This window comes from Muscardinus avellanarius (assembly GCF_963383645.1).
Source record: "Muscardinus avellanarius genome assembly, chromosome: 8".
NCBI lineage: Eukaryota > Metazoa > Chordata > Mammalia > Rodentia > Gliridae > Muscardinus > Muscardinus avellanarius.
Window position 1 is genome coordinate 76,773,144 of NC_137794.1, and position 26,266 is coordinate 76,799,409.

At 34.7% G+C, this 26,266-nt stretch overlaps 1 protein-coding gene across 1 annotated transcript in view; it reads right to left on the reverse strand.

Annotated features, from left to right (window-relative positions):
* The window catches only part of TRDN (triadin), a gene marked incomplete at both ends in the record, with an annotated part of 326,113 nt that overhangs the window by 118,141 nt on the left and 181,706 nt on the right, over window positions 1-26,266 (reverse strand). Inside the window, 6 exons of the mRNA XM_080700116.1 lie at window positions 3,318-3,362; window positions 12,907-12,933; window positions 14,981-15,007; window positions 15,143-15,175; window positions 20,508-20,537; window positions 26,123-26,152. Of these exons, the coding sequence (XP_080556242.1) occupies window positions 3,318-3,362; window positions 12,907-12,933; window positions 14,981-15,007; window positions 15,143-15,175; window positions 20,508-20,537; window positions 26,123-26,152 (192 nt within the window). The remainder of the gene's footprint in view (window positions 1-3,317; window positions 3,363-12,906; window positions 12,934-14,980; window positions 15,008-15,142; window positions 15,176-20,507; window positions 20,538-26,122; window positions 26,153-26,266) is intronic.

Here is a 26,266-nt window from a genome sequence, read left to right on the forward strand (position 1 = left end):
ATAAAAAATGTTCAACATCATTGGCAATCAGAGAGTTGCAAATCAAAACTACCCTGTGATTTCACCTAACAACAACTAGAATGACAATCATTCAGAACACAAACAACAACAAATGCTGGTGAGGATGTGGAGAAGAGGGAACTCTAATGCATTATTGGTGTGACTGCAAATTAGTGCAGCCACTTTGAAAAACTATATGGAGGATCCTCAGAAGAAAGGGAACAAACTTACCATATGATCCAGCAATAACACTTCTGGGTATCTACCCAAAAGAATGGAAACCAAATGACCAAATTAATGCATATGTATCCATATTCATAGGTGCATAATTCACCATTGCTAGACTATGGAACCAGCTAAGATGTCCATCAACAGATGGATGGATTACAGAACTATGGGACATGTACACAATGGAATTTTACTCAGCAATAAAGAAAAAAACACATTACATCATTTACAGAGAAATGGATGGAAATGGAGGACATTATGCTAAATGAGATTAGTCAGTCACAAAAAATAAAAAATCAGATGCTCTCTCTGATATGTGGAAGCTAGAAAGAAGATGGGTCATAAAAGGAACTCTAGACAAAGAAGGAGGAACTACTATAGATGAGCAAATAAAGCAACCTAACTGAGGGACATATGAGGGGAAAAGAGGGAAATTCTTTATTGTGCATATCAGTGTCAACCACTAAGCCAAACATGAGAAGGAGGGAGATGGAGGGAATGGGGTGGGACTTGGGTAAGGGCTAAGTGGGTGATGTGTGCATGTATGTCTCCACCATATTTTACCCCATTAAGATGTATGACTGCAATGCACCAATAAAAAAAATTAAAAAATAAAAATTATGAATTTAAGGAAATATATTCAGTAATTATTTAGGGAATGAAACTATCAGAACTTTCCAATTCTTTGAGTAAGCAGGTAACAAGGAGAATGAAAAATTAAAGGATATACCCAGATTACTAGGGAGGTGGAAAATGAATGTCAAAAGCAACTTGGGAAGAAAGATTAAAGAGTTTAGGTTAAGACAGGTTGAATTTGAAGATGTTCATTGAAAAGTTGAAAATATAAGTCTGAAATCCATGGAAAAGATCTGAAAGAGAACAGAACTTAGATATTTAAGATAAAGATCAGAGTCTTAATTTTCATAGTAGATATCACTCTTAAGGAGAGGATATAGAACAAGAGGTTCAGGGTCCCTAATGGAATTCGAGGAACAGCAAGAACTAAGGGGCAACAAAGTTGAAAAAATATGAAGAATTCAGAAATAAAGGTCAGAGTATGGGAAGAATGTGAAGACCATGTTATCATATTAGCCCCAAATACAGACATTTTAGAAGACAAACAACATTCTAAAAAGCCATGGAGAAATCTGGCTATGTGAAGAATGAAACTGTTCTAGTGGTTTAACAAGGAAATTTGTCACCCATGTTTGCCAGAGAGCCGGTCCTGGGTCCTGATCTTGAGATTCTTGGTTCTCCTTCTAAACATCATGCATCTTCCCACTAGCTTGCCTTGTCCTGTTACCAAAGTCCAAGACAGCTTTCTAGTTCATCATCACCCTATCTGTTTTTAAGTGACCCGTAATGTTATTTTTATAGTAAAAAGTGTTGTTGTTTTTTACTTTTGATAAAAAGTAGCCCTGGTAGGACTAATTTCTAAACTCTTCTGATGCTTTATGTTAATTCATCTTTTTAATTTATTGGCTTTCAACCTTCAGCTGAAATTAAATTGAAAAATTTTTGTTGATAGTAAAAATTGAGGCCTATTTTATAACTCAATAAAAATTCATACTTCTCTAGTATTTTAAGTTTCTCAAGAATTATATTCTTTTTTATTTTCCACATAGTATATATGTATGTCTACATGTTAAATGAAAGTGAAAGTGAATCAAAAGCAATAGTACAAAACAGCTGGGCGTGGTGGTGCACGCTTGTAATCTCAGCATTCGAGAGGCTGAGACCTGGAGGACTGCGGTTTGTGGACAGCCTCAGCTACTTAGTGAGGCACTCTGCAACTCTGTGAGACCCGGCTTCAAATTAAGAATAAAAATTAGGGCAGGGGGTGTAGCTCAGAGGTCTAATGCTCCTGGGTTCTATCTCCAGACCCGCAAAAAAAAAAAAAAGTGCAAAACAAATAAAAAAATATGTTGATAATTAAATACTATTTATCTCCACAAAATAGGCTTGTGACTTAAAAACAGGCTTATAGTAAAACAGTGTATGTAGGTATAAATTGATACATTGCAATTAATTTATAATATTAAATTATTCTAACTGAAAATTTCAGAATAATCACAAAATCAATAATTTCTTCTTAACACTGCATACAGATCCTGGTTCAAGCAATAGCTTAGACATTTCTCTTGCCTTAGAAACAAACTAACTTTCAAATTACTTTCTTATTCTACTTGGGTTTGAATGACTAGAAGGTGAATATTCTGTAAGCATGGTAAACATTGTGGAGTTTGGAGGCTGGATATAAACACTTGATAAAAGCAATATAAAGTTTCATGTAAAGCTTATAGTGAGGATGTAAGGAATGGATATTCTAGTTGACAAATGAGAAAAAGTCTCCTCTATTTTTTGTAGTTTGTCATATTGCTAAAACTCTGTCAGTGTTTCAAAGCATTTATGATAGCATTGGAAGGAACACTTGTTTCAATTCATGTTATAGGCAAACCCAATATGAATAACTATACTTAAACTGAGAATGAAGGTATGTTATCTAAGATTAAATAGAGGAAAATAGTTATTTCAAATGATTTATGTTTTTAAACACCTAATTCCTTCCTTTTATTCTATATTGTAGCACACTGGCCTACTTAATATCATACTCTCAACTCAGGGACCGTTTTTTTTTGGAAGACTAGTAGTTTCAGTAATTGATGGTTCAATTTCAACTCAGTCTCTAGGTTCACTTTTATTTGACCTGCTTGAACTCAAAACTATGTTGCTCAGGGTATTTTTAATACCCTAAGTACTCAAACAGCAAGTGATTCATACTGAGCATAAACAGCTATCCGTAGTTCAGTCTTTGCTTTTTAACACTTTCTGCAGACTATCTTCCACAATTGTAAATTCCCTAAGTGTCAATAACTGAAATCTAATCCCAGAAGAAAACCAGCTACTGTTGTTTGGATACAACATTGGTCTCACCACTCCCTACATATTTTGATTACAACTTGGCTTCACTTTTGCTGTTCAAAGTGAGTAAAACCAACAGAGTTCTTCAGTAAGTTCTGTATAATGCACTAAGAAATTGGCATAAATAAGCTATCGTTATGGCATATTTTTCTTTAAGTTGCATTTACCTTTTTTAGTTGTAGCACCAACCTCTTCTTTGGCTCGTTCAGTTTCTGCAAATTTAGATATTAAAGGGATAAGAAATGGATATTGGTGATTCTAGATCAATGCTATATAGTATTATAAGTCAAACAAGAGCATAACTAAGCAAAAAATAAAATGCATATGGCACCTGAGAGCAAAGCAAGCTGCAACAAAAGCCAAATTACAAAGTTCTTGCATGTTTTTGTTTCTTAATAAACTAAAATTTAGAAATAACAATACGGAAAAATTTACAAGCTACAGTGCTATGATATTAAATAGTATTATTAACAAGTAGTAACCGGTGACTTTTTACACACACACATGCACACACAGAGACAAGCAAAAAAATGGGATAAAAATGGTTTTTTGTTGGTTTTTTTTTTTTTTTTTTTTTTGCGGGTTTGGGGATGGAACCCAGGGGCATTTGACCTCCGAGCTACACCCCCTGCCCTATTTTTTATTCTTTATTTTGAAACAGGGTCTCACTAAATTGCAGAGGCCTCACTAAGTAGCTGAGGCTGTCTGTGAACCCTGATCCTCCGGTCTCAGCCTCCCGAATGCTGGGATTACAAGTATATGCTACCACACCCGGCTTCAATATAAAGTATTAGTTTGCAACAAAATTTTAAGCTGACAGAGTTTAGAGAAAAGTACTTGAACAGCATTATTGTTAATTTAGCCTTTAATTATAGCGATGGTAAATAGTATTTCACCTCAATAAACTAAATTTGCATTCTAAATAATTAACCATAACATATAGAAAACTCCATTTGAATGTTGCTTCAAAAATGAGATAGAAAATCCGGGCGTGGTGGCACAGGTTTGTAATCCCAGCATTCAGGAGGCTGAGACTGGAGGATCGCGGTTCGCAGACAGCCTCAGCTACTTAGTGAGGCCCTCTGCAACTCAGTGAGACCCTGTTTCAAAATAAGGAATAAAAAATAGGGCAGGGGGTATAACTCAGAGGTCGAATGCCCCTGGGTTCCATCCCCAGACCTGCAAAAAATAAAAAAATAAAAAAATAAAAGAGATAGAAACATAGCTTATAAGTTCGACAACAAGCCGGGCGTGGTGGCACACTTGGCACACTTGTAATCCCCACGCTTGGAAGGCGGAGACAGGAGGATGGTACATGTTCAAAACCAGCTGTGCTGGCTTAGGCGACCCTGTTTCCAAATAAAAATATAAAAAATAGGTGTCTGGCAGTGTAGCCCAGAGGTAGAAGGGTTTCTAGGAACCCCAGTACCACCAAAAAAAGTTTGAGAACAAGCTTTTGAGGGTTTCTCTGATTATCTAGTATAAAGGATAAGAGAGCAGCCCTCAAGACACAGTCAGAAATGCTGGTTCTACTACAAAATGTTGGATTCCAATTAAAACTGGTTGAAGGTAATGTCCATAAGTCCACATGGAAATTAGAAAAATAATGAAGAGGTGGGGAATTTTCAAAGTTTTATTTTCTCACTCTAAAAAGTTTGCTATTATTTGAGATTGTTCCCCTTGCTTATATAATTTCTATTTGGTTTTTATTCTTATTAGCATATGTATATATCCTCTCTTCACTCATATACACTCAGCAGTTGAGGCTTTGGAAACGGCCAACAATTGGGCATCTTTATGCCCTTGCTCTACCTATGTCTTAACACCCTGGGTTGTGAGAGAAATCAGAGGTGAGAGGGAGGCATCAGCTTCAGGTCTTAATTCCACCAAGGTTAGATCTCACAAGAACCCTCGTTTAAGCCTGGGGAAGAAGTCACTTAAATAGCCTCTTCTTCATCCTGTCTCAAGACTATGGGCTCCAGGATTGAGCAGACCCTTGAGTGTTTGATACCTTCTAGACAGACTTAAGTCAGTGGTCCTCTCACTTTCGCATGCATCAGAATCATCCTGGAGGGCTGTGAAAATGCAAAGTCCAGGTCCAAGGCATTTGGCTCAGTAAATCTGAGGCATATTCTGAGATTCTGAATTTTTCCGTGGTTCCTAGATGATGCTTATGCTGCTGGTGTGGACCAAACTTTGAAGACTGATGAGCAAAGTTCCCCTTAGAGTGATTTGAGACCAATCTCACTGTGATCTTCCTCCGTGACTCTCCCAGTTCTCCAGAATAAAATAGTCTGTATGTCTCTGTTTCTCTTCAAAATGTACTATTTTCCAAATCCCCTCCACTGTGGGTGTTGCCCATCAGCAGCGATCCTTGCCGTATCCTCAGTCTCTCAGAATGTTCACTTTACTTTCTTCCATAAAACAAAATCTAACTCTAAGGACACGGTTTCTGCTGCAAACAGTCTTCTAATTGGAGAATGCTTATTTTTCAGTATTCCATATATCGAGGTACTGGATGTAATGTATATATAATTTTTTTTGTTTTGTATTCCTTTTCATAGATGATTATCTCCTTGCTCTCCAGATCCTAGTTCTTTTGAAGTATAAAATGTCAAGTTGCATCAAGCCCTAGCCCTTTTTATTGTTGTTAACTGTGTGTGTATTCTTTCATATGTCAAGTTTTCACAGTTGTCATTATCTCCACTATGATTTTTTTGGGATTGGATTGAAAATTACTTTCAAACCTGAATGCACATTTGAGTGAGCTAGAGAATTTTTATGAGTCAATGCTAATTATGATTGTGGTGATCTGGTCAATGCTAATTATGATTGTGGTGATCTGGAAAGCTTTGTGATTTTGACTTAATTAGTCTGGGTGAGTCCTGGGTATTGAGAATATATATATATATATATATATATATATATATATATATATATATATATGCTTCCGAAGATATTCTAATATTTAACCAGGCTTGATGATCACTGTTACACAGGCCAACACATGAACTCCCAATTCTGAGATCCTAACTTGAGAAAGTCCACTATTCTAATCACTACCCCCAACATACGTTTACTGCCAAAACTTTTATTTTACAAATCCGATTCTCTGGAACTATTGTTTCTCTTCTCTTCTCTTCATAGCTTACTTACTCAAGAACTCCCTCTAAATAATAACTGGCCCCCAGTCATTATGAAAGTATTTACTTTCATTCTTTTGATCTTACTGGTTTCTACCTCTCAAAATCTTTTTTGTCTTCTCCTTACCTCTAACCAAGCTTATATATAAATTAGTCCTTGTTAGATCAGTCACTTTGGGGTTTTTGAAAGGGATAACCTTTGTATTCATTTTGAGGGCTGCATTTGAGATGCTGGGTAGATAAAACAGCAGATATATTTTGTTTCACAGCTTTGTTGGCTAGAAGTCTACAATTAAGTTCTTAGTAGGGCCCTCTGAAGCTCCCTTGGAAGAACCATAGTTAACATTCTTTTCAATACTACTATTGTAAAATTTGATTAATAATCACTCAAACCTGGATGCACCTTAGAAGAACATACCTCTTCCTAGCTTCTGGAGCTTAAAAGCAATCCTCACCATTCTTTGGCTTCTACTTGCATTGCCCCAATTTCTGTTTTTATGGTTATGTGATTATTTTCCATCTGCATGTCTAAATCTGAATTTCCCTCTTTTAATATGGACACCAATCATCAGATTTAGGACCCATCCTAACTTAATATGACCTCATCTTAACTTCATTAAGAGTGCAAAGACCCTATTTAAAAATAAAGTCACAGCTGGGCGTGGTGGCACATGCTTGTAATGCCAGCATTTGAGAGGCTGAGACAGAAACATTGCCTTTCCAGGACAAACTCAGCTACTTAGTGAGGCCCTTTGTAACTCAGTGAGACCCTGCTTCAAATAATAAAATGAAATAAAATAAAAATAAAGTCACATACACAGATACCAGATTAGCACTTCCACATATCCTTTTGATAGATGTAATTCAATCTATTGTATCTGCCAAAACACCAAATCTATTTTTCTTTTCTGACTGCCCCCTGAGCATCCATCCAAACTGGAAGAGGACCCCAGCTCTCATGCCAACCTCACTTTAAATACGGATAACAGCACTAATGAGAGTGTTCAGCAAACATTCGGTCTCTGACTTATTTAATACGAATCCCCCCATTTTTACCCTAGAGCCCATCTTCATTTTCTGAGTTGAAGTATTGGTTATAGCAAGGTTACGCCTATCTGCTTCCTCAACGGTTTTGACTTCCATCATTATTGACGCCTTCACATTGTCTCAGAAGCACATCACCCTTTATAAGTACAGATGCCCACACCTTTCAAATCTGTATGCCCTCTCTACCACCTCACCTCTGAATTCCACACAGCACAGAGTTGCTGTACTCAATTCCGGCACTTCCGTCTTCACATTATTTAGTTTTTAAACTTGCTTTAATGTGAAATATATGAATGGCCAGCATATAACATTTCTGTGCATTTTAAAGAATGAAAATAAAGAATGCTTGCATTCTTTATTGTATACCCCCTGCAAACTTAAAATGTAGAATATGACCAAGGCCTATGGAAAGCTCCCACTCATCCCACCACCATTGTATATGGTAATGTCCTTCATCTCAGGGATAGAATTGTCCCAAAGTTTGTATTATTTCTGTATTTTTCTGTGTATGTTTGTATTATGTGTAATTATCTTTAAACAAAGATTAAGATAATTTTATATGAATTAAATTATATCAATTAGGGAAATAACTTTATAAAACTTGAATTATGTCGTTTAAATTTTATGCCTTGCTTCTTCCAAAAACACTGAGAAAACCAGATGCAGTGGCTCATACCCATAACCCCATCTACACCAGAGGTTAAGGCAGGAGCATTTCAAGTTCAAAACTGAGATGTAGCCATGTAGATATGAGTAGCTGTACCTCATTGCTATGCATTCTATACTGCTATTTAGCATTCTATTGCATATTCTTCAAACTATGCATCCATTATCCATTCTACTGTTAGGGAACCCTAGCCTATGTCTAATTTTGTAGAATTATATGTAAGACCATTATGAACATCCCTGCACATGGCTCCTTCCTGCATATGCGCAATAATATAAGGAGAAATGGGTCATAGGATGAACTCTAGATGAAAGAGGAAATCCTACAGAGGAGCAAATAAGACATACTAACTGAAAGGATGGGATGGGGGAAGAAGCAAACTCTCTAAAGCACAGGATGTACTTAAACATATAGAAGTCAGCCGGGCGTGGTGGCGCTTGGGAGGCGGAGACAGGAGGATCACACAGGTTGGAAGCCAGCGGCGCTGGCTTAAGAGACCCCATTTCCAAATAAAAATATAAAATATAGGTCTGGAAGTGTAGCCCGGAGGTTGAAGGGTTTCCAGGAACCCCAGTACCACCAAAAAATAAAAATAAAAATAAAAAATAAACATATCGAAGTCAACCACTAAGCCAAGCATGGGAAGGAGAGATGGGGAGGGAATGGGGTGGGAATTGGGTAGGGGCTAACTGGGTGATGTGTACATGTATGGCTACACAAGTTTTTTTTTACCCCATTATAATGTATGAATACAATGCACCAATAAAATAATTTTATAAAATGAAAAAGAAGTTAAACTTGCTTAAGGATGACTACCCTATATATACGTTATATTTTTCACATTTTACATTCATATTAGTAGTATGTGTGAGAGCTTGCATTGTTTCATATCATTGCCAAACCAAGAATAATTTTATTTCCTTACCTCCTATCAGGATATTATATATAAAATAGTATCTGTTTTGTGGTTTTAAGTAAAATGCCATCATTGGTTAAAGGTTGAACATCTTTGAAAATACTTATAGGCTATCTGCAGTTTACTTTAATATTGCTGTATTTTAGCCGAGCTTGGTGGTGCACACTTGTAATCCCAGCATTCGGGAGGCTGGGGTCACAGTTTGCAGACAGCCTCAGCTACTTAGTGAGGTCGTTCACAACTTAGGGAGACCCAGTTTCAAAATAAATAATAAAAAAATCAGGCTAGGAGTGTAGATCAGAGGTAGAATGTCCTGGGTTTCATTTCCAGTACTGCAAAAAACAAATTGCTATATTTTTGTTCATTTTTTCTTCTCATTTTCTAATCAAACTATCTTTCTTGTTATTTTTAAATTATCTTTTACACTAGTCTCTTGTTACTATGTGTGTTACAAATATATTTTCCAAGTTTGGGGCCTGATTTATATCTCTATGATATATAGTGATAAAATTCATAGTTTAATAAAATATATTAATTCATAGCTTAAATATTTCACATCTTTCTCAAATCTTCCCGTACTTCAAGAAAATTTATAAATATATTTTCTGTGCTTTCTTTTTTTAAAAAAAAATAATGCTATGCTGTGCTTTACTATTTTAGTCCCTAGACCATCTGGAATTGATATTTTAAATTTGTATGAAGTAGGGATAAATCACATTTTTGTAATGAATTCTAACTACATCAGCAACATTTTAAAATATTCCATCCATTCTATGACTATCTGAAATGGCTGTTCTTTCTTATGCCAGATTTTTGTTCAAGTGGGATGTAATTTAGGTCTCTTTTATTTTTCTATCTGATTGGGGAATTTGTTTATATCTGAAGCAATGCCACGATAGCCTTTAAAATAAACTCTCAGGAGATAATTCTATTACTAAGACTCCAGACACAGCCTGGTGTTTGGATGATCATACTTTATAATACTACTGGTTGGGGTTTTTTTTGTATTCATTATTTTAGTTTCCCAAATACTGAAACTTACTTCTGCTTCCTCATTTGAAGTCTTCACCCCTTCTTTCCTGCTTCTTATGTCTAAATTAATCTTAGGGTCTGCTTCTGCTAGCACTTATCAGTGTAGCATAGATTTCTCTGAACCAACCTTGGTGAGTACTCTAGGACGCTAAGCATGATATTCTCCAGTTTGGGGCTGACACTAAGGAACCAACCTTGGCTTTAAACATAGTTTTATAACAACAATCACATTTTGAGTTACTACTTCATTCAGTCCATCACAACATAGTTTTTCTGGTAGTCAAGACTCCTAAAACCATCACGTCAGTGTAAATCAATACTACACTGTAGCATCTGTGATGTGGGTCCTGATTGTATTTATTACTACCTACACTGAGCAAGTGAGAGTAGGATCTACGTAAACCTTGACTATCCGGACTGAGTCATGATTGTACTTGATGTACAGCATGTGATCTAGACACACTCCATTTTATATGAGGGGTGCTGGCGGGCCGAGGGTATATATTAACATTTCCCCAGAATTTATGGATACTTTGAGTAAAAAAAAAGTCCTACTTGGCTAATATACACTGTCTCTAAATTTATTTTAATGTTAAATACCTAAATAAGTTCAAGAAGACTTAGTTTTCAGTTCTGCATAATGGCTTATCCTGAGTGATCTTGACGTGCATTCATGTATAGACCTCTGACTCACACTTTTAGACACTGAAGTGTGAGCGGGGTGATTAGCAGAGTCAGGCTCTCTCACAGTCATGTCCTCCAATATATTTCCTATAGTGATTGTAGTTATTACTCAAGACTTAAACAGTTCCACGCTATAAATCAGTCTACCTTTCAGTTATTTCCTTTATTCCAGTGTTAATAGCAGTTCACTTTTAAATTTTCTACAGACTTTAACACTGTCAATCTCATATTTGCTTTCAAATTTAATACCATGGAATTGCCTTGTACAACCATTTGATTTATGATAATTCAGGTGTATATCTCACACTCTCTCACTTTCTCTTATAATTTAAAACAATGTAAATTCATTTCACAGATGTGTAGTTTATGTATACAAAATGATGTGCACCATAGTGTGTGTATAGTTTAAAGGCATTTCAAGAATATTAGGTTGATATATAATTTTCACCTTAGGTATTGACTTTATAATTAGCCAGTTATATGTAGCAACTGTATAAAACATGTTATGTTGTATGATTTTAAGGCCAAAACTAAGAAAATAATTTGTAGTTGGAGACATGGATAATAACATTGTTCTTAGAAAATTTAAATAACTTATGAATCATTTCTAATTAATATTTTGATTGAGGGGTACTTTTCATGTCATATCTAAATGTTTCAACCACATGAGGAGTTGAATATTGATGCTTGCATCTTTTATATTGGTGTTAAATGATTTGGCAACTTAACTTGCTAATTTTCAACAAAAGATGCTGATCTCTCCAAAATTTGGACAGTGTGCTTCATAGATGGCAAATCTTACAGTTTTTTTTAAAATTTCAGCTGAATATTTTTATCTGTATACCACATTTTTTAGAAAGAAAATGTTAATTTTTAGAGTAATCTTCAACCTAAAGTTCTCTACCAGTGCTGCAAAATTATCATTTTTGTTTTATACATTTTCTTGATTATGCGTTTCTATAGACTAAATACTAGCATACTAAATGATCCATAATGTGGAGTTTCAATTAGCTTTACATTCAACTTTAAATTCCTAGAAATATAAATGGAATTTTAGAGTTCTGTCAAACCACCCCTTTAAAGTCTCCCATGTCGATGTGAACAATTCTAACTGTAATGTTCTTGTGTTTTTTTTCAAAGGAAAGAAAAATCACATGCTAACAAGATAGTAATGTTTTCCAGTTATTTTCTGATGCATCTACCAATCATATGGTCTGTTTTAAAAAACACAACACTAAATAAAATATGAAACTCCTTCATGCATTAATGCTATCACCTAGGCTTATGCACCTCTAACATTTTATCACGCACACAAATGACCCTGAATACTATATGTAAAAGTTATAGATAGATAGATAGATAGATAGATAGATAGATAGATAGATAGATGATAGATAGAGATAGAGATAGAGATATTTTTTTCGGTGGAACTTGGGATGGAACCCTTCTGCCTCCGGGCTACACTCCTAGGCCTATTTTATATTTTTATTTGGAAACAGGGTCTCTTAAGCCAGCAAGGCTGGCTTTGAACCTGAGCGATCCTCTTGTCTCTGCCTCCCAAGCGCGGGGATTACAAGTGTGTGTGACCACGCCTGGCAAAGCTATTGATATTTTTTCTAAAGTAAAATATTAGCCATTATGCTCAAAATAACTCTATTTAATAACAATTTTTCAGTAAATTCATCAAATTGAGAAATACCAACATTTAATCAACATTTCTCCTAACCATATTGTCAATAATGCAAATGCTAATATAGGTTATGCTTACCAGTCAATATTTCCTAATTTTAGGATACAAATGATAAGCAGAAATGACAGCAGTATAAAAGGAATAATTAATAAATATTGAGAGAGGCTACATTTCATTAAATACATGACTTCACTAGTAGACAAAGTATGTTGTCTACTGGCTTGATCAAGTGATTAATCATTAGAATAAATAAATTATTAGGATCTGATTAAGAAACTGAAGAGATCACTTATTCTGCAAAGTGGGAGACAAATTAAAAACAATTTAAAAAGAAGAGGTTTTGGTCTGAACATTTTAAAAAAGTCAAAATGACTGTTCTCTAGACAGAGGTTAATAAAAATAAATTTATAGAAAAGACAAAGATGAGTAATTATACAGAGCATTTCAACAGGAGAAACAAACATAGAAGATACATTTGGTAGCTGTTTCACAGTTTAGCATTAGCAATGTCAATAGAACACCCAAAGAGAGGAAGCTGAGAAAATATGTTCTTTTAAAAAAGTTTTGTTCAACATACTTGCTTTTACTTGCTTTTCACTTGGAGCTGTTAATGACAAGAAAGAAGATCTACATTAATTACAAGTTTACTTATGTGTTTTTTAGAAAAACCTTAAGATTATTTTACCTGAAAGACTATATGTGTAACCTTTGGAACTGAGAAAAGAAAGGAGTAGCTCTTAGAAAGAAAATACAACACTACTATTTTTTTTAACGTAGTTTAGGAATATCCCATGAACTGCAGATACTCTTTTTGGCTTGGTAATCATAGATCTTACTCTAACAGAATGCTCATTGCTCATTCATGATTCATTTTGTTTTCAATTATAAGTTATCTAAGTACCTGATTATTTATACATATAGAAAAATACATTCTCCTCAAAGTATATAAAATAGCATAGAAAGAATTAATATACTTGATAAATTATCTAATGGTTTTAAGGTTTAAGATGTATCTAATTACTAAGTTGATGCTCTGAATTACACTCTGAAATGAAAAGATGATTGAAGTAATTTAAGTTGTAGGATCTAGTGATATCAATATGATACACTAATATTTAGCCATTAAAAAGTCTTAAAACTGGTTTTGCAAGTAGTTGTTTGGTATGCCTTTTCGCATTTCTGGAATATATGCTTTATTTTTGCTTTTTAAATCTAAGCATAAGTGTGAAATTGTGTTAAGGCTCATCTGTGAAAAATCCATTCCGGGTCAACCAGGCTCTTCTCTGTAGACAAAGGTTAAATAGCATAACTGTTAATGTGAAATGGTGAAATCGATGATTATTCCATCCTGTATATTATATGTTTGAAAATTATGTTGATAATTTTAAAAACTGACATTTTTCTATTTAGTTTTTCTCTATTTCCCTAATAAACCATTATCAAATGGTTGCTTTGTGCTTGGTACTATGATAAAGGATATTATTTTGAGGATAAAGAGGTAAAAATAATCTCTAATTTCTGACTGCTAAAAGTAGAAAAAGGAAAAGGTAATATTATAGTAACATTAAATGCTAGCACAGACAAAAGGTTTAGCTCTAAGGAACTAGTTAGAGAGAGAACTGAATATATTTGGATTTTCTCAGCAGGTTTTACAAACTTGGAAAAAGTGAAAAATGAGACTTCAAGTCTGTGGTTTGCTATGGTTATGGCCAGGGTAGTATTAAAGTTTACCTGTATTTGTATGACTATTTACCAAATACTGAGAAATTTCTATTTCCGTTTAAATGACATGAGAGAAAAGAACAAACAGACATTATATGAAGCTATGTCTGCCTGCGCACACATCTACACCCCACACACACACACCCCAGACAAGTTCTATGAGTGGTAACTAGTTGGGAAAGATTAGCATTTTAAGAAAGTCAGTAGAAAAAGCTTCAGAAATTTCCATTTGAAATGACTAACTGAGCTGATTAAATGCCAGAAAATCTTAAGATACACACTAACTGCACTTTTAGCTTCTATTGATTGCATTTGTTTTATTTATCCAGCTGTTTGATTCTTAGTTTCAACATTACAATACAAATATGTGGAGAACAACTCTATCTCTACTTTCAGGACAAATCCCCCAGAGCACTCCAGAAATGTTCCTAAGTAACGTGAAGAACAAGGAGAGAATATTTTCTGGAGTTGACAATTTAATATTTGAAAAGAAAAGTGATATAGGCTGCATTTACAGAAAGTGTTTTGTTCATGTTTCATTTTATCTTTTTTTTTAAACGCTAAACTAAGAAACTATGCTTCTCAAACACTGCACAAATGAATCCACTGGAGAATCTTCCGAAGCTGCAGTTTCTGATTCAGTAAGTCTGAGGTGGAGCTGGAGATTTTTTATTTCTAAACTCTGAGGGATTCAGTGCTCCTAATTCACAGGGAACACATTGAATAGCACAGGTGTAACATTATTTAATTTTCATTTCTTAAAGCTGCATTTGTTTTACATCTACATCAAGAACTTGAATAAAAAATAAGATGGAAGAGTTTCCTTCCCTTTGCTGCCTTTACCTTTGCCCACCTGTCTGAAGCTGGCTACAGCATTAATATACGTGGGCCAGCAAGTAGCAACGGTCAGATATACCAGATTTACGCACCTGGATGTTCCTTCTTTGGGGGCTTTGCTGTATCAATGAAAGAAAAAAAAGAAAGAAAGAAAAATAAAATCAACATCCCATGAAACTAACTCTTAATTCAGTACTCAATCACGAATAAAATTATGTCATGAAATTAGGAAAATAGAAGAATTTAAAAATCACCTGGTTCCACGTGCTTTTCTTTCTTTTCCTGTTCTGAAACATATTGATATTGTTAGCATTTATTATAGTCATCATTATTACTACAATTATATGTGTCACAAATTAATTGTTTTAATATAACAGACATACATATGTTGATGCTGTAGTAAGGAAGCTAAAAACTGCCACTCAAAGACTAAAATTGGATACCTAAGCAATACTTCCTTTCCAGTTCCCTTAAAAGACAACACCAAAATACTTTGAATATTGCGGGAATTCAAATTTTTCACATAGCCGGGCATGGTGGCTCATGCTTGTAATCCTGGCATTTGGGAGGCTGAGACAGAAGGATCACGGTTCGTGGACAGCCTCAGCTACTTAGTGAGGCTCTTTGCAACTCAGTGAGACCCTGTTTCAAAATAAAGAATAAAAAATAGGGCTGGGGGTGTAGCCCCGAGGTAGAATGCGCCTGGGTTACATCCACAGTACCAAAAAAAATCACATAGAAAAAACCAGAAAATGATAAAGTAAAACAGATGGAAAATTTTAAATTCGTCATTATTGTAGATAAACATGAGATAACTAGAATGACAAGCAAAAAGGATTATCATGGCAGCTGTTTTAAAAGAACACTCAGGAAGATTAAGATGGACAAATTTTATATGCACTTCCTTTCAAAGGATCTCCTTATACTCAGTGATATTTAATTAGCTACTACAAAGGTTTTGCTAAGGCAGATTAAGACATTAAATCAAAAAAACAAAGTGGAAGCAAAGACACTTGTCCAGTTTTGGGAACAACGAAGTTCTCTTAGTGTTTCTTTTCAAGAACCTACTTTTGTCAATAATTTTTGACACAAAGTTTTATTCTGGCCTCAAGGTGATGCTTACATTTATGATATAATGAGCACTAATTTCACACAAAATGCAAGCACAAAATTTGTATGAAGTGGTATCATTTACATTTTTATTCTTATTTATTTTACTTAATCTTATCTGATTTATTTTTTAAATATTTCAAGAAATGATATTAGTAAATACTATCTGATACTGCAAATTAAACCCAGGAACACTCAAACTCTGAATACCTAGCCCTTTCATTTCATTATTATTAATTTTGAAACATGGTCTGGCAAAGTTGTTGTTGCTGTTTTGGGACCTGTGTTCCTCCTGTCTCAGCCTCCCAAGTACTGGGATCACAGGTGTTCAACACTGCACCCAGTACTATCTGATATTTTAAAGAAGAATAATGGAGGGATTTCTTAAAACTGCACGTAGTGAATAGATTTGAAAATTAGGATATGTCCATGCTCAACAAGTTCTATAAACTGTGTTATAGACACACAGTGTTGTAGTAAGCAAAACAAACAAACAAAAGAGCTGGCTTGACCAAGGGTTGCAGGCCAAAAGGAAGAAACTGAGATGACTGTGATAATATCAAATACAATAAAAACCTTACCAACTGTCTTACAAATGAGGAGGATTTAAGTGTGATATTTAAGTGACTGTTGAATACAATTTACAATGATAAAAAAACATTTCTAAGATGTTTGTAAAGTGACGAGAGCAAAAAATATTGGACACAGATTTGGGTATATATCAAAATCAAACACAAGTTATATATGAGATTCAAAGTTACAATAAAGGCCTCCCTTTATATTACAGGCTATTATATATGGAAAAAATACCTGTGCTAGTTTGGAATGGCATTTTTAAAAGTACACTCAAGAGCATTCATTGTGTAGGATATTGCAGGATGTACTTATTGAATTACCTTAATACATAAAAATTAAAGAACTATCAAATTCTATAAGGACTGATTGTATAGGAGCTATTTAATTGCCTTTCTTTTTATTATTATTATTATTATTATTATTATTATTATTATTATTATTTGGTGGTACTGGGGTTCCTGGAAACCCCTCTACCTCTGGACTACACTCCCAGATCTATTTTATATGTTTATTTGGAAACAGGGTCTCTAAAGCCAGCAAGGCTGGCTTCAAACCTGAGCGATCCTCCTGTCTCCGCCTCCCAATCACGGGGATTACAAGTGTGCGCCTCCACGCCCGGCTCTTTTTGTTTATTATTTTGAAAAATTTATAGATTATGGGAATTTTAAACATATAAAGGAATGGCACTCTTTATCCTTTTTTCCTCACTCAAAGAACACGACTTAAATAACAAACTTTTAACTCTTGGTAACCAGAAAAGGAGAAGTAGAACAAAGATTAGAGTATATAATTAAATGAAACAAACTTGGAGACAAATGTCCCAAATCAAACAAATTCAAAGATAGCAGCAACCATAATAAAAGCAAGTCTGGATGAATGTTAGAGTGAACAGGTTAACTTGAAAAGAATAAATAGCTGTTTTGTTTAGCTTTTTATTGGTGCATTGTAGTCATACAGCTTAATGTAGTACACGATGGTAGAGGCATGCATGCATACATCACTCAATTAGCCCTTACACAATTCCCCCCTCATTCCCTCCCCCTCCGCCCTTCCCATGTTTGGCTTAGTGACTGACTTTGATATGTTTGTAAATGTACATCAGGTACATTAGAGAATTTCCCTCCTTTCTCCTCCCATCCCCTCAGTTAGGTCACCTTACTTGCTCATCTATAGTATCTCCTTCTTCGTCTAGAGTTTCTCCTATGACCCATTTTCTCCCTAGCTTTTACATATTAGGGAGAGCATCCGATTTCTTATTTTTTGTGACTGACTAATCTCACTTAGCATAATGTCCTCCAGTTGCAACCATTCCCCTGTAATTATATAATTGTGTTTTACTTTATGGCTGAGTAAAACTCCATTGTGTACATATCTCGAAATTTTGTTTGAGTATCTATTTTAAAGAAGTCTACTTGTTCTTCCAATGAGTTCCCCAGTCCCAATCTACAGACCTTTCAAGGAGGGAAGCAGTTGGGTTGTGAAGAATGCCTCAGAAGGCATGCTTACTTACTAAATACATCAATGTCCTGAAGATTACCAGGGAGCTGCAGCGTATCTTCAGGAACTTATAAATCACATAAACTGCATAAAGTTAGGGCCTTAAGGTTATCTATATATTATTTAATGGCATTTTTCAAGTCTCTGGTCATCCTCCATTTTCTTGCTGGTACAATGGTTTATGGAGAGGATTCTATATTCTTCTGCTAGAACTCATCAGCAGCAGTGCACACTCTAAAATCTGGGGCTGAACAAACACACTTCTCTGTAGATAAATTGCTCCCTCTGGCTGAGTTGCTGCATAATTTCATGATTCTTTCCGCCAGACATTTTAGAATATTTTTATAACATAGATTGTCTCAGGGACTTAACTTTCTGCAGGGCCAAAACATATATAAACATTTTTTAAAAAAAACATATATTTAAAAACTGAATATTTTATTATCACTAAAATCTTAGGATCTCTATATTACTGGAAGTTTGCTAAGTTTTAATGGCTCATTGAGTAGGATTAAGTTTTTTTTTTTTTAGTTTTCGAGCATATATTCTGTTTTCTTCAGTGAAGAGCACATATTTGTAAAACACAACTCTAAGGCATTGAGCTTCAGTGAAAAGTTAGCAAACAGATTCAATAGTGTGTCAAAGCAACAGTGTACCATGCCTAAGATAATAATCTCAAACAGTGTTATTACACTAAGATCACAGTGCCTCCCAGAAGAAAATCATGTTATGGACAAAATGTCACATATCGTATTACCTTGTCAAATATGTAAAGACAATGAGGAGTTGTAAAACTAAACTAAAAAATAACTTTTTTTTTTTGGTGGTGGTGGTACTAAGGTTCCTGGAAGCCCTATTTACCTGCAGGCTACACCCCCAGACCTACTTTATACTTTTTTTTTTTTTTTTTTTGGAAACAGGGTCTCTTAAGCCAGCACGGCTGGCTTCGAACCTGCGTGATTCTCCTGTCTCTGCATCCCAAGCGCAGGAATTACAAGCGTGCGCCACCACACCCGGCCTAAAAAACAACTTTTATTCAGTATTTTCTATGAACTGAAAACTAACCAGATTAAAGGAACAAAATATATGCAAACAGCAAGACCATCTGGGTTCATAGGATGTGGTTATAGTTTTTATTTCAAAACTGTAATATTAGATGCTTAGATGGGCTGAAAAATGGACATTAAGAATGGTTGCTATGCTCTCCAGCCTACTCTGACTCTCTTGACTATGCATTCTTCATTCTGACCAAAACAAACAAAACAAAACAATCAAAACAGAATCTGCAGGCATAAAACATAGAAAAAGGAGATTCCAAGTTGCAGGTGTAAATATGCCAGCAGGCCAATAATAGTAGAAGAAAGAAAAAGTATACACACATGGCCTTTGCATGCATTTCCTTACTTTTTCCTTTGGGATGTTCTGTTGAATGTAATACAAACAGAAAATCATGGCTTTTAAAATCTTTAAAGATAAAATGTACTACCAATACATTGATTAGGGTACACATTTTCAACTTCATTCCCTATTTCCCCCTCTTAAATTTCACAGTGAATATTGCTCTGAAGTACTGCCAGTTATCCAAAGTAGTTCCATAATTTGATTAAAAAACATTGTTTAACAATGAATTAACCCAGAACTATTCTGTTTAACCATTTAAAATTATATATCCCTGATAAGCACATGTAAACAAATAAACATATTATACAAATAAACACATGCAAAAAGTCTAGAAGACACAGGCATACACATAATTCCACTCATTATGTAAAGGAACCCTTTAGCTCCTGATCCATACTGGTTAGAAATGTTCTTCATACCTAACATTGTTCAATTTATTTTAAAGCAAGCATGTTTTTGAAAACAATTGCTCACAGAAAGTGAATGTTTTCTCTCATGCAGAAGCTAGGGAATAATCTGGATACCTTAAAGACTTCAGATAATAGAGGAGAGACTCCAGTGGAGCCAGAGAGTATTCTGGGGGAATCCAGTGGGGAGAAGAAAGATCAAATAAGGCAGTATTTCTATTGGCAGTATGCACATGTGAGAATACCAATGTCATTCTCAATACCCTTCAATGAAGGGGAAGATAAGGGGGAAATCAGAGAAAGCCAGCAAGTGCTAAATGCATGTATGTCAATATTAGTATGAATAGACCAATGAAAATATAAAAGTAAATAAATAAAATAAGTACTTCTACAGTTTTCATAAAATAAAGATGAAGTTTGGATTAAAGTAAATATATGCAGTATTGATTTTCATAAACACCAACTATTTCTCCTAGTAGATCTTCAGAAAGGGTTTGACCTTGCACTCTTTTTGCCTCTTCCACTTCTCTATTCTATATATAGTTTTTTTCTGTGTTAATTATTTAAGAAAAAGTGGTATTCTCATGCTTATCAAATATAGGACTGGAAAAAGAAGTATTTGCAGTACCTTCTGCAGGTTTCTTTGTTTTCTTGGAATCTGAAAAACAAAGATAAATTATGAACAAAACAGCTATGATAAATTGATGACTAACTCACAACAAAATTTCTATGAACACTAAAGTAATTTTCAACACATGGATTAAGTGCATCAGATGTTTCAAAAATATGAACTGTAAAAGGCAATAGGCTTGTTTCTAAAAGGAGGAGTATTAGCGAGAGGTAAGAAACTTTGAAGTACAAAATACAAAAAAGAAAGAAAATATTCATGTACAATTTGCATGAAGTTTCATTGTACCTTTATAAGTCAGTGATTTTTTAATAAAAACTGAAACTTAACATGTATGTGGCTTGGCTCCATACAGAGAAATTGGAGTCCAGGAAGTTAGCTTGTAGTTCTAGTTGTTCCATCTCAATCAGTACAGTGCACTGCATTGTCTCTGAATAATCAAAACTTTCAGCACAGATACTCAATTATTCCCATTGGCATGGGAAAAAAATAGATTGGTTTTGTTATTGGGGTACTTAAGAACACATTTCATTTATAACATCCATGTTGTAATGTATATTCAATAGTTGACAGATAACTTTTATTTTTTAATAGAGGAACATCTGAGAAATTTTGTATTTTCTATTATACCATAAACTTCATGTTCCTACCATTTGAAAATAAAATCAAAAGGTTTATTACATCATTTATTTTAGGAAGAAGCTCCTTAGTTCATATTTTTTGCTGAAAATAGAATTTCTTATTTTCTTTGTATTTATTTTGCTTCTTGTATAACTTAATTTTGAAACACTCTGACAATTACTGAAATTAGAACCATAATAATGAAGAAGTAATTGATATTTGTTAACAACTACTAGGCTTAGAACATGAAGCAGTAGTCATTCACTAATAATACGCAAGTTAAGGGACTTGTGTGCCTTATAGTGTTGTGACGTTATTCATGATTCTACTCCCATAATGAAGAAATGAACCTGATATGATTTAAGATAATGATATACTTTTCTCTATTTGCAAGAATGTTAGAGGTTCAACAAAGTTGTTCTATGAAAAATAAAAATGATAATCAGAGCTGATAAAAATGTGGTGGAAGTAAAAACCCACTTTCATAGAATTAAAAGAGAAAACACATTTTAAGAAGAATCCAGGTGCTAACAAAAATTAGCATATGTTTTGATGTACATGTTCCATTTCTAGAAATCAAAAAAAAGTACAAAACTGTAAACGTGTATATAGGAATATACCTTTCCATGACATTGTTTTACACCTCTAAATATTAGAAATATTAAGCAGGAAACTTTGAATAGGAGGAGAATTGTTGAAGAATTTGTGCTGTATCCACACAGTAGAAAAATGCACTAATGATGCATTATTAGAATGATGATTTTATGCCAGTCGTGGTGGCGCACGCTTGTATTCCCTGAGCTTGGGAGGCGGAGACAGGAGGATTGCGCAGGTTCTAAGCCTGCCGCAGTGGCTTAAGAGACCCTGTTTTGAAATTTTTAAAAAAAGTGTAAAATAGGTCTGGGAGTGTAGCCCTGAGGTAGAAGGGTTTCCGGGAACCCCAGGACCACCACAAAAAAAAAAATGATTTTAATCTAACTCAGCACAGTGGCACATACCTCTAATCTCAGCACTTCTAAGGCTGAGACAAAAGGATCAGAAGCCAGCCTCAGTGACTGAGACCCTGTTTCAAAATAAAAAATAATAGGGCTAGGGGTATACATTATATTTAGAATGTTCTTGGTTTCCATCCCCAGTGTCCCCCCAAATGTTGATTTTAATAACAATAAAAAATGATGACTTTGCAGATTGCTATAATCTAGAAAAATATTAGCTAAGTAACTAGATGCTGACATGGGTTGGGTGTAGAAAAGTTCAGTACGATATGTGTATCAGTGATTATTTGTTATTTTTCAATATCCCTTTCTTCTTCCTAATAATAACCATCAATCATATATTGTATTAAATATCAGTTGTGTTGATGAGAAGTAATAAAACATAAAGTCCAGGTTCATGTAAATTATCGTACCTATTGAGTAAAATAGAACATTTCATAGTGTATAAGTATAAAAGTAATAAGTCATGATGTCATCAAGTAGGTGTTTCAAAAGTTCAATAAATTTACTTAAAGACAAGCCACAATTAATTGTCATCATAAAGATATGTCTTTTGGAGCTGGGCTTTGGGACACGTGCCTGTAATCCTAGCACTTGGGAGTCAGGGACATGAGAATCCCATGTTTGAAGTCAGCCTCAGCAACTCGGCAAAACCCTCAGCAACCTAGTGAGACCTTATTTCAAAACAAAATAGTATAACAAAGGCTGGAGGTATAACTTTATTCTGGGTTCAATTACTCAGTTCAATTACTGGGTTCAATCCTCAGTACCACACACAAAAACACACACACAAAAATAGGTATTTTAGTGAGGGCCTCTGCACCCTAGTCACACCCTGTTCCAAAATAAAGAATAAAATGTAGGACTGGGGGTGTAGCTCCTAAGTAGAATGCCCCTGAGTTCATTTCCCAGTACCACAAAGAAAAAAGAAAAAGAAAAAGACAGACTTGCATATCTGTTTGGGTAATTATTCTCTTGCAGTATCACAAATCATTTAATCTCTGTATTTAGTCTATAGAAAATTCTGGTGCATACTTGTGAGAATGAGAGTAACAAAGGAAAATGGTGGTTTCATTTTTTAAAATTAAAATAGTTTTGATCTAAAAGAACAGAGACATTCTCAGAGTCCCCCCTGAAGGCACTGACCACTGTTTGTGAGGTCTAGTTTTGAAGATCATTACCCTGGTTGACATGAGCGCTTAGTAAAGTCAATTGAAATCACAAATGACGATGTGAGGTCACAATCTGAAGAACCAAGGCTGCATTACAATGAAGGTTAGTCTTTCTAATTATATAAGGAAGGATTAAAAAAGGAGAGTTCAATCAAACTAAAAATTATGGAGGACTAAATTTCAGAGGCAAAGAAAAACCTGGGATTGACTCAACAGAGTGTGAATGCTGATGTCTACAGGGAGAGTGTTTCATATATTTTACTGCTGGCCACAGACACTGGATCACTTGAGTCTTCATGGGAAAACTCTGCCTAAGCTTTTGTAAATATTGCATATTGATTGCAGATACTTTCTTAAAAATTTAAACGAGGCATCTAAGCCATGAAAAATAGAAAATGTCCTAGAGGCAAAAAAAATGGGAGTAGTGGAGAGGCAAATGCAAAAATTAAAGCTGTGAAATTTTTATTTGATTATTGCATTTTATGTTTTTGTTTAAATGCCAAGTGAATGAAAAATAACTATTCATATTATTATTTTACTTAGATCAAATGATATTTTACTTTTTGTTCCTAAGAGAAGAGGTAGGGGAATAAGTTAATATTTCTGAGGATGCATTCTCTGCCCAAAACTGTGCCAGGAACTTACTATCATTTTATTCTTATAATGTCTCCGTCTACTCACCAAAGTATTGATAATATAAATGGTGTAATTTCCCAAAATACAATAAAAAGATTTGTTATAGGCATATGGGGAAATAATACAGAATTTAATACTGACTTTAATTTCTTGATAAGAAACACACTAATATATCCTGATTATCTTTATTATAATACTATGGTTTTGTTCTCTCTGAACAAATTATAACCAACTAAAATATCTTTTCTATCTCATGCATATTAACTTTTAGTTTTCTGTTTAGAAAAAGTAGAATGTGATTCTCAAGCTATTGTGATTATGTAAAATTCTGATGATAATAAGTATAAAATACAGGAAACACAGAGGATACCAGTGGGACTCTAGATAACGGAGGGGAAGTATCAGCAAAGTTTTAATGGAAAGATAGGAGAGGAGGAAGGCTGATCTTGATTAATGAGGGTCTACATCTGAACATATGTAAATTTATGAATATGACATGGTTAACCTGGACAGCCATTGGTGGGAGGGGGGAAGGGAAAACAGGGGCAGGGGGGAGAGGGCACCAAATATAGTTTAAATGTATACCATTTATGTTCAATTAAAACACTGTTAAAAGAAAAAAATATAACATTTGCTTTCTTATTTCAGATCATGTGAAAACTAATTAGAATATAATTGTAAAAGTTTGAAGTGATATTTTTTAGCCACATGCTATTTTTATTAAGAAAATAAATTTAGATAAAGAAACAGTAGTGAATAGCCTCCACAAGTGTCATATTGTTTGGTAGAAACATCTTTCTAAAAACAGGACAACAGTAACCAGGTCAGCCTTAATGTTCTCCGCTTGACTAAATTTAGACAGCTTTCTTCTTGTCTATACACCTCTGGCCTCTTTCTTCTTTGAGATTTTACCGTTGAAACCTGTAATAATAAATTCTTTCTCTTCCCCTCTAAGATATAAATCTTCTACAACTCAGAAATGTATTTCACAGGACCTGAGAGCCATACCTTTGCAATGTAATCACCAAGCGGCTAGTATCCCTATTTCTACTCTTTTGGGAGGTGTGGGTAGGTATTAATTAGATCACACTGATCATACCCCACCTTCTAGCACTTTACTGATGGCCACCCCAGTACTTAAAATATCATAGATCTTTTTTTTCGGTGGAGTTGAGTTCAATCTCCCTCCTCTCCTAATAGACTTGACCTGTGTCACAAGTGTCTTGAATAAAGTCTTTTTTGCCTGTTTATTTCTACGCAGGTCAATTTTTCTTTGGCAGCAAGATATATATTATTCCATATTATGATATTTCATAAAAGGCCTGTGATATGCAAGGCATGAATATAACTTATTTGCAACTTAATAGAAAACAGTAACATCACTTGCTTGTGTGTGTCAAAGACAGAGTCAAAGTAGAAGAATGAGATCTGTGTTTTATAATTTATTTTAATTTTATAAAGCTGTCAACAGAGAGGGAGGCTTAGGATTTGCAAAGGTTATGTTTTATTCCTTATGTCTCGAGTAAGACTACACTAAAATTACATTTAAAGAAGTAGCTCAGCCGGGCGTGGTGGCGCACGCTTGTAATCCCAGCATTCAGGAGGCTGAGACCTGGAGGATCACGGTTCGCGGACAGCCTCAGCTACTTAGTGAGGCCCTCTGCAACTCAGTGAGACCCGGTTTCAAAATAAAGAATAAAAAATAGGGCAGGGGGTGTAGCTCAGAGGTCAAATGCCCCTGGGTTCCATCCCCAGACCCACAAAAAAAAAAAAAAAAAAAAAAAGAAGTAGCTCATCCTTTTTTGTGCAGTGAGATAGAAGAAGCAAATGCAGGCAAACTTTATGTAGACAATAGGAGCAGTTATCTGAAGGGAACGTAGGCAGGAGAGCAGTTAAAAACCAACTCTGAGAACCGGGTGTGGTGGTGCACACTCGTAATCCCAGCATTTGGGAGGCTGAGACCAGAGGGTCTTGGTTTCCTCAGCTACTTAGTGAGGCACCCCATGACTTAGTGAGACCCTGCTTCAAAATAAAGAATAAAAAATAGGGAAAGGGGTGTAACTCGGAGATCAAATGTCCCTAGGTTCTATCCCCAGAACCGCAAAAAACAAAAAAGAAAAAAAAAAAACCCAACTCTATCTTGGTAAATTATTCTTACAAAAGACACATTAGGATTTTGCATAAAACATACCTTCCTTTTTTTCATCCTTTTTAGCTGATGCTGAAATAGTGAAAATAAAAGTGTTTTAACATATCAAATGCCCATTTCTTAGAAAACTTATAGAAGTATTCATAAATTTAGTGGTCACCTATTCACTAATCGATCAACCAAAAT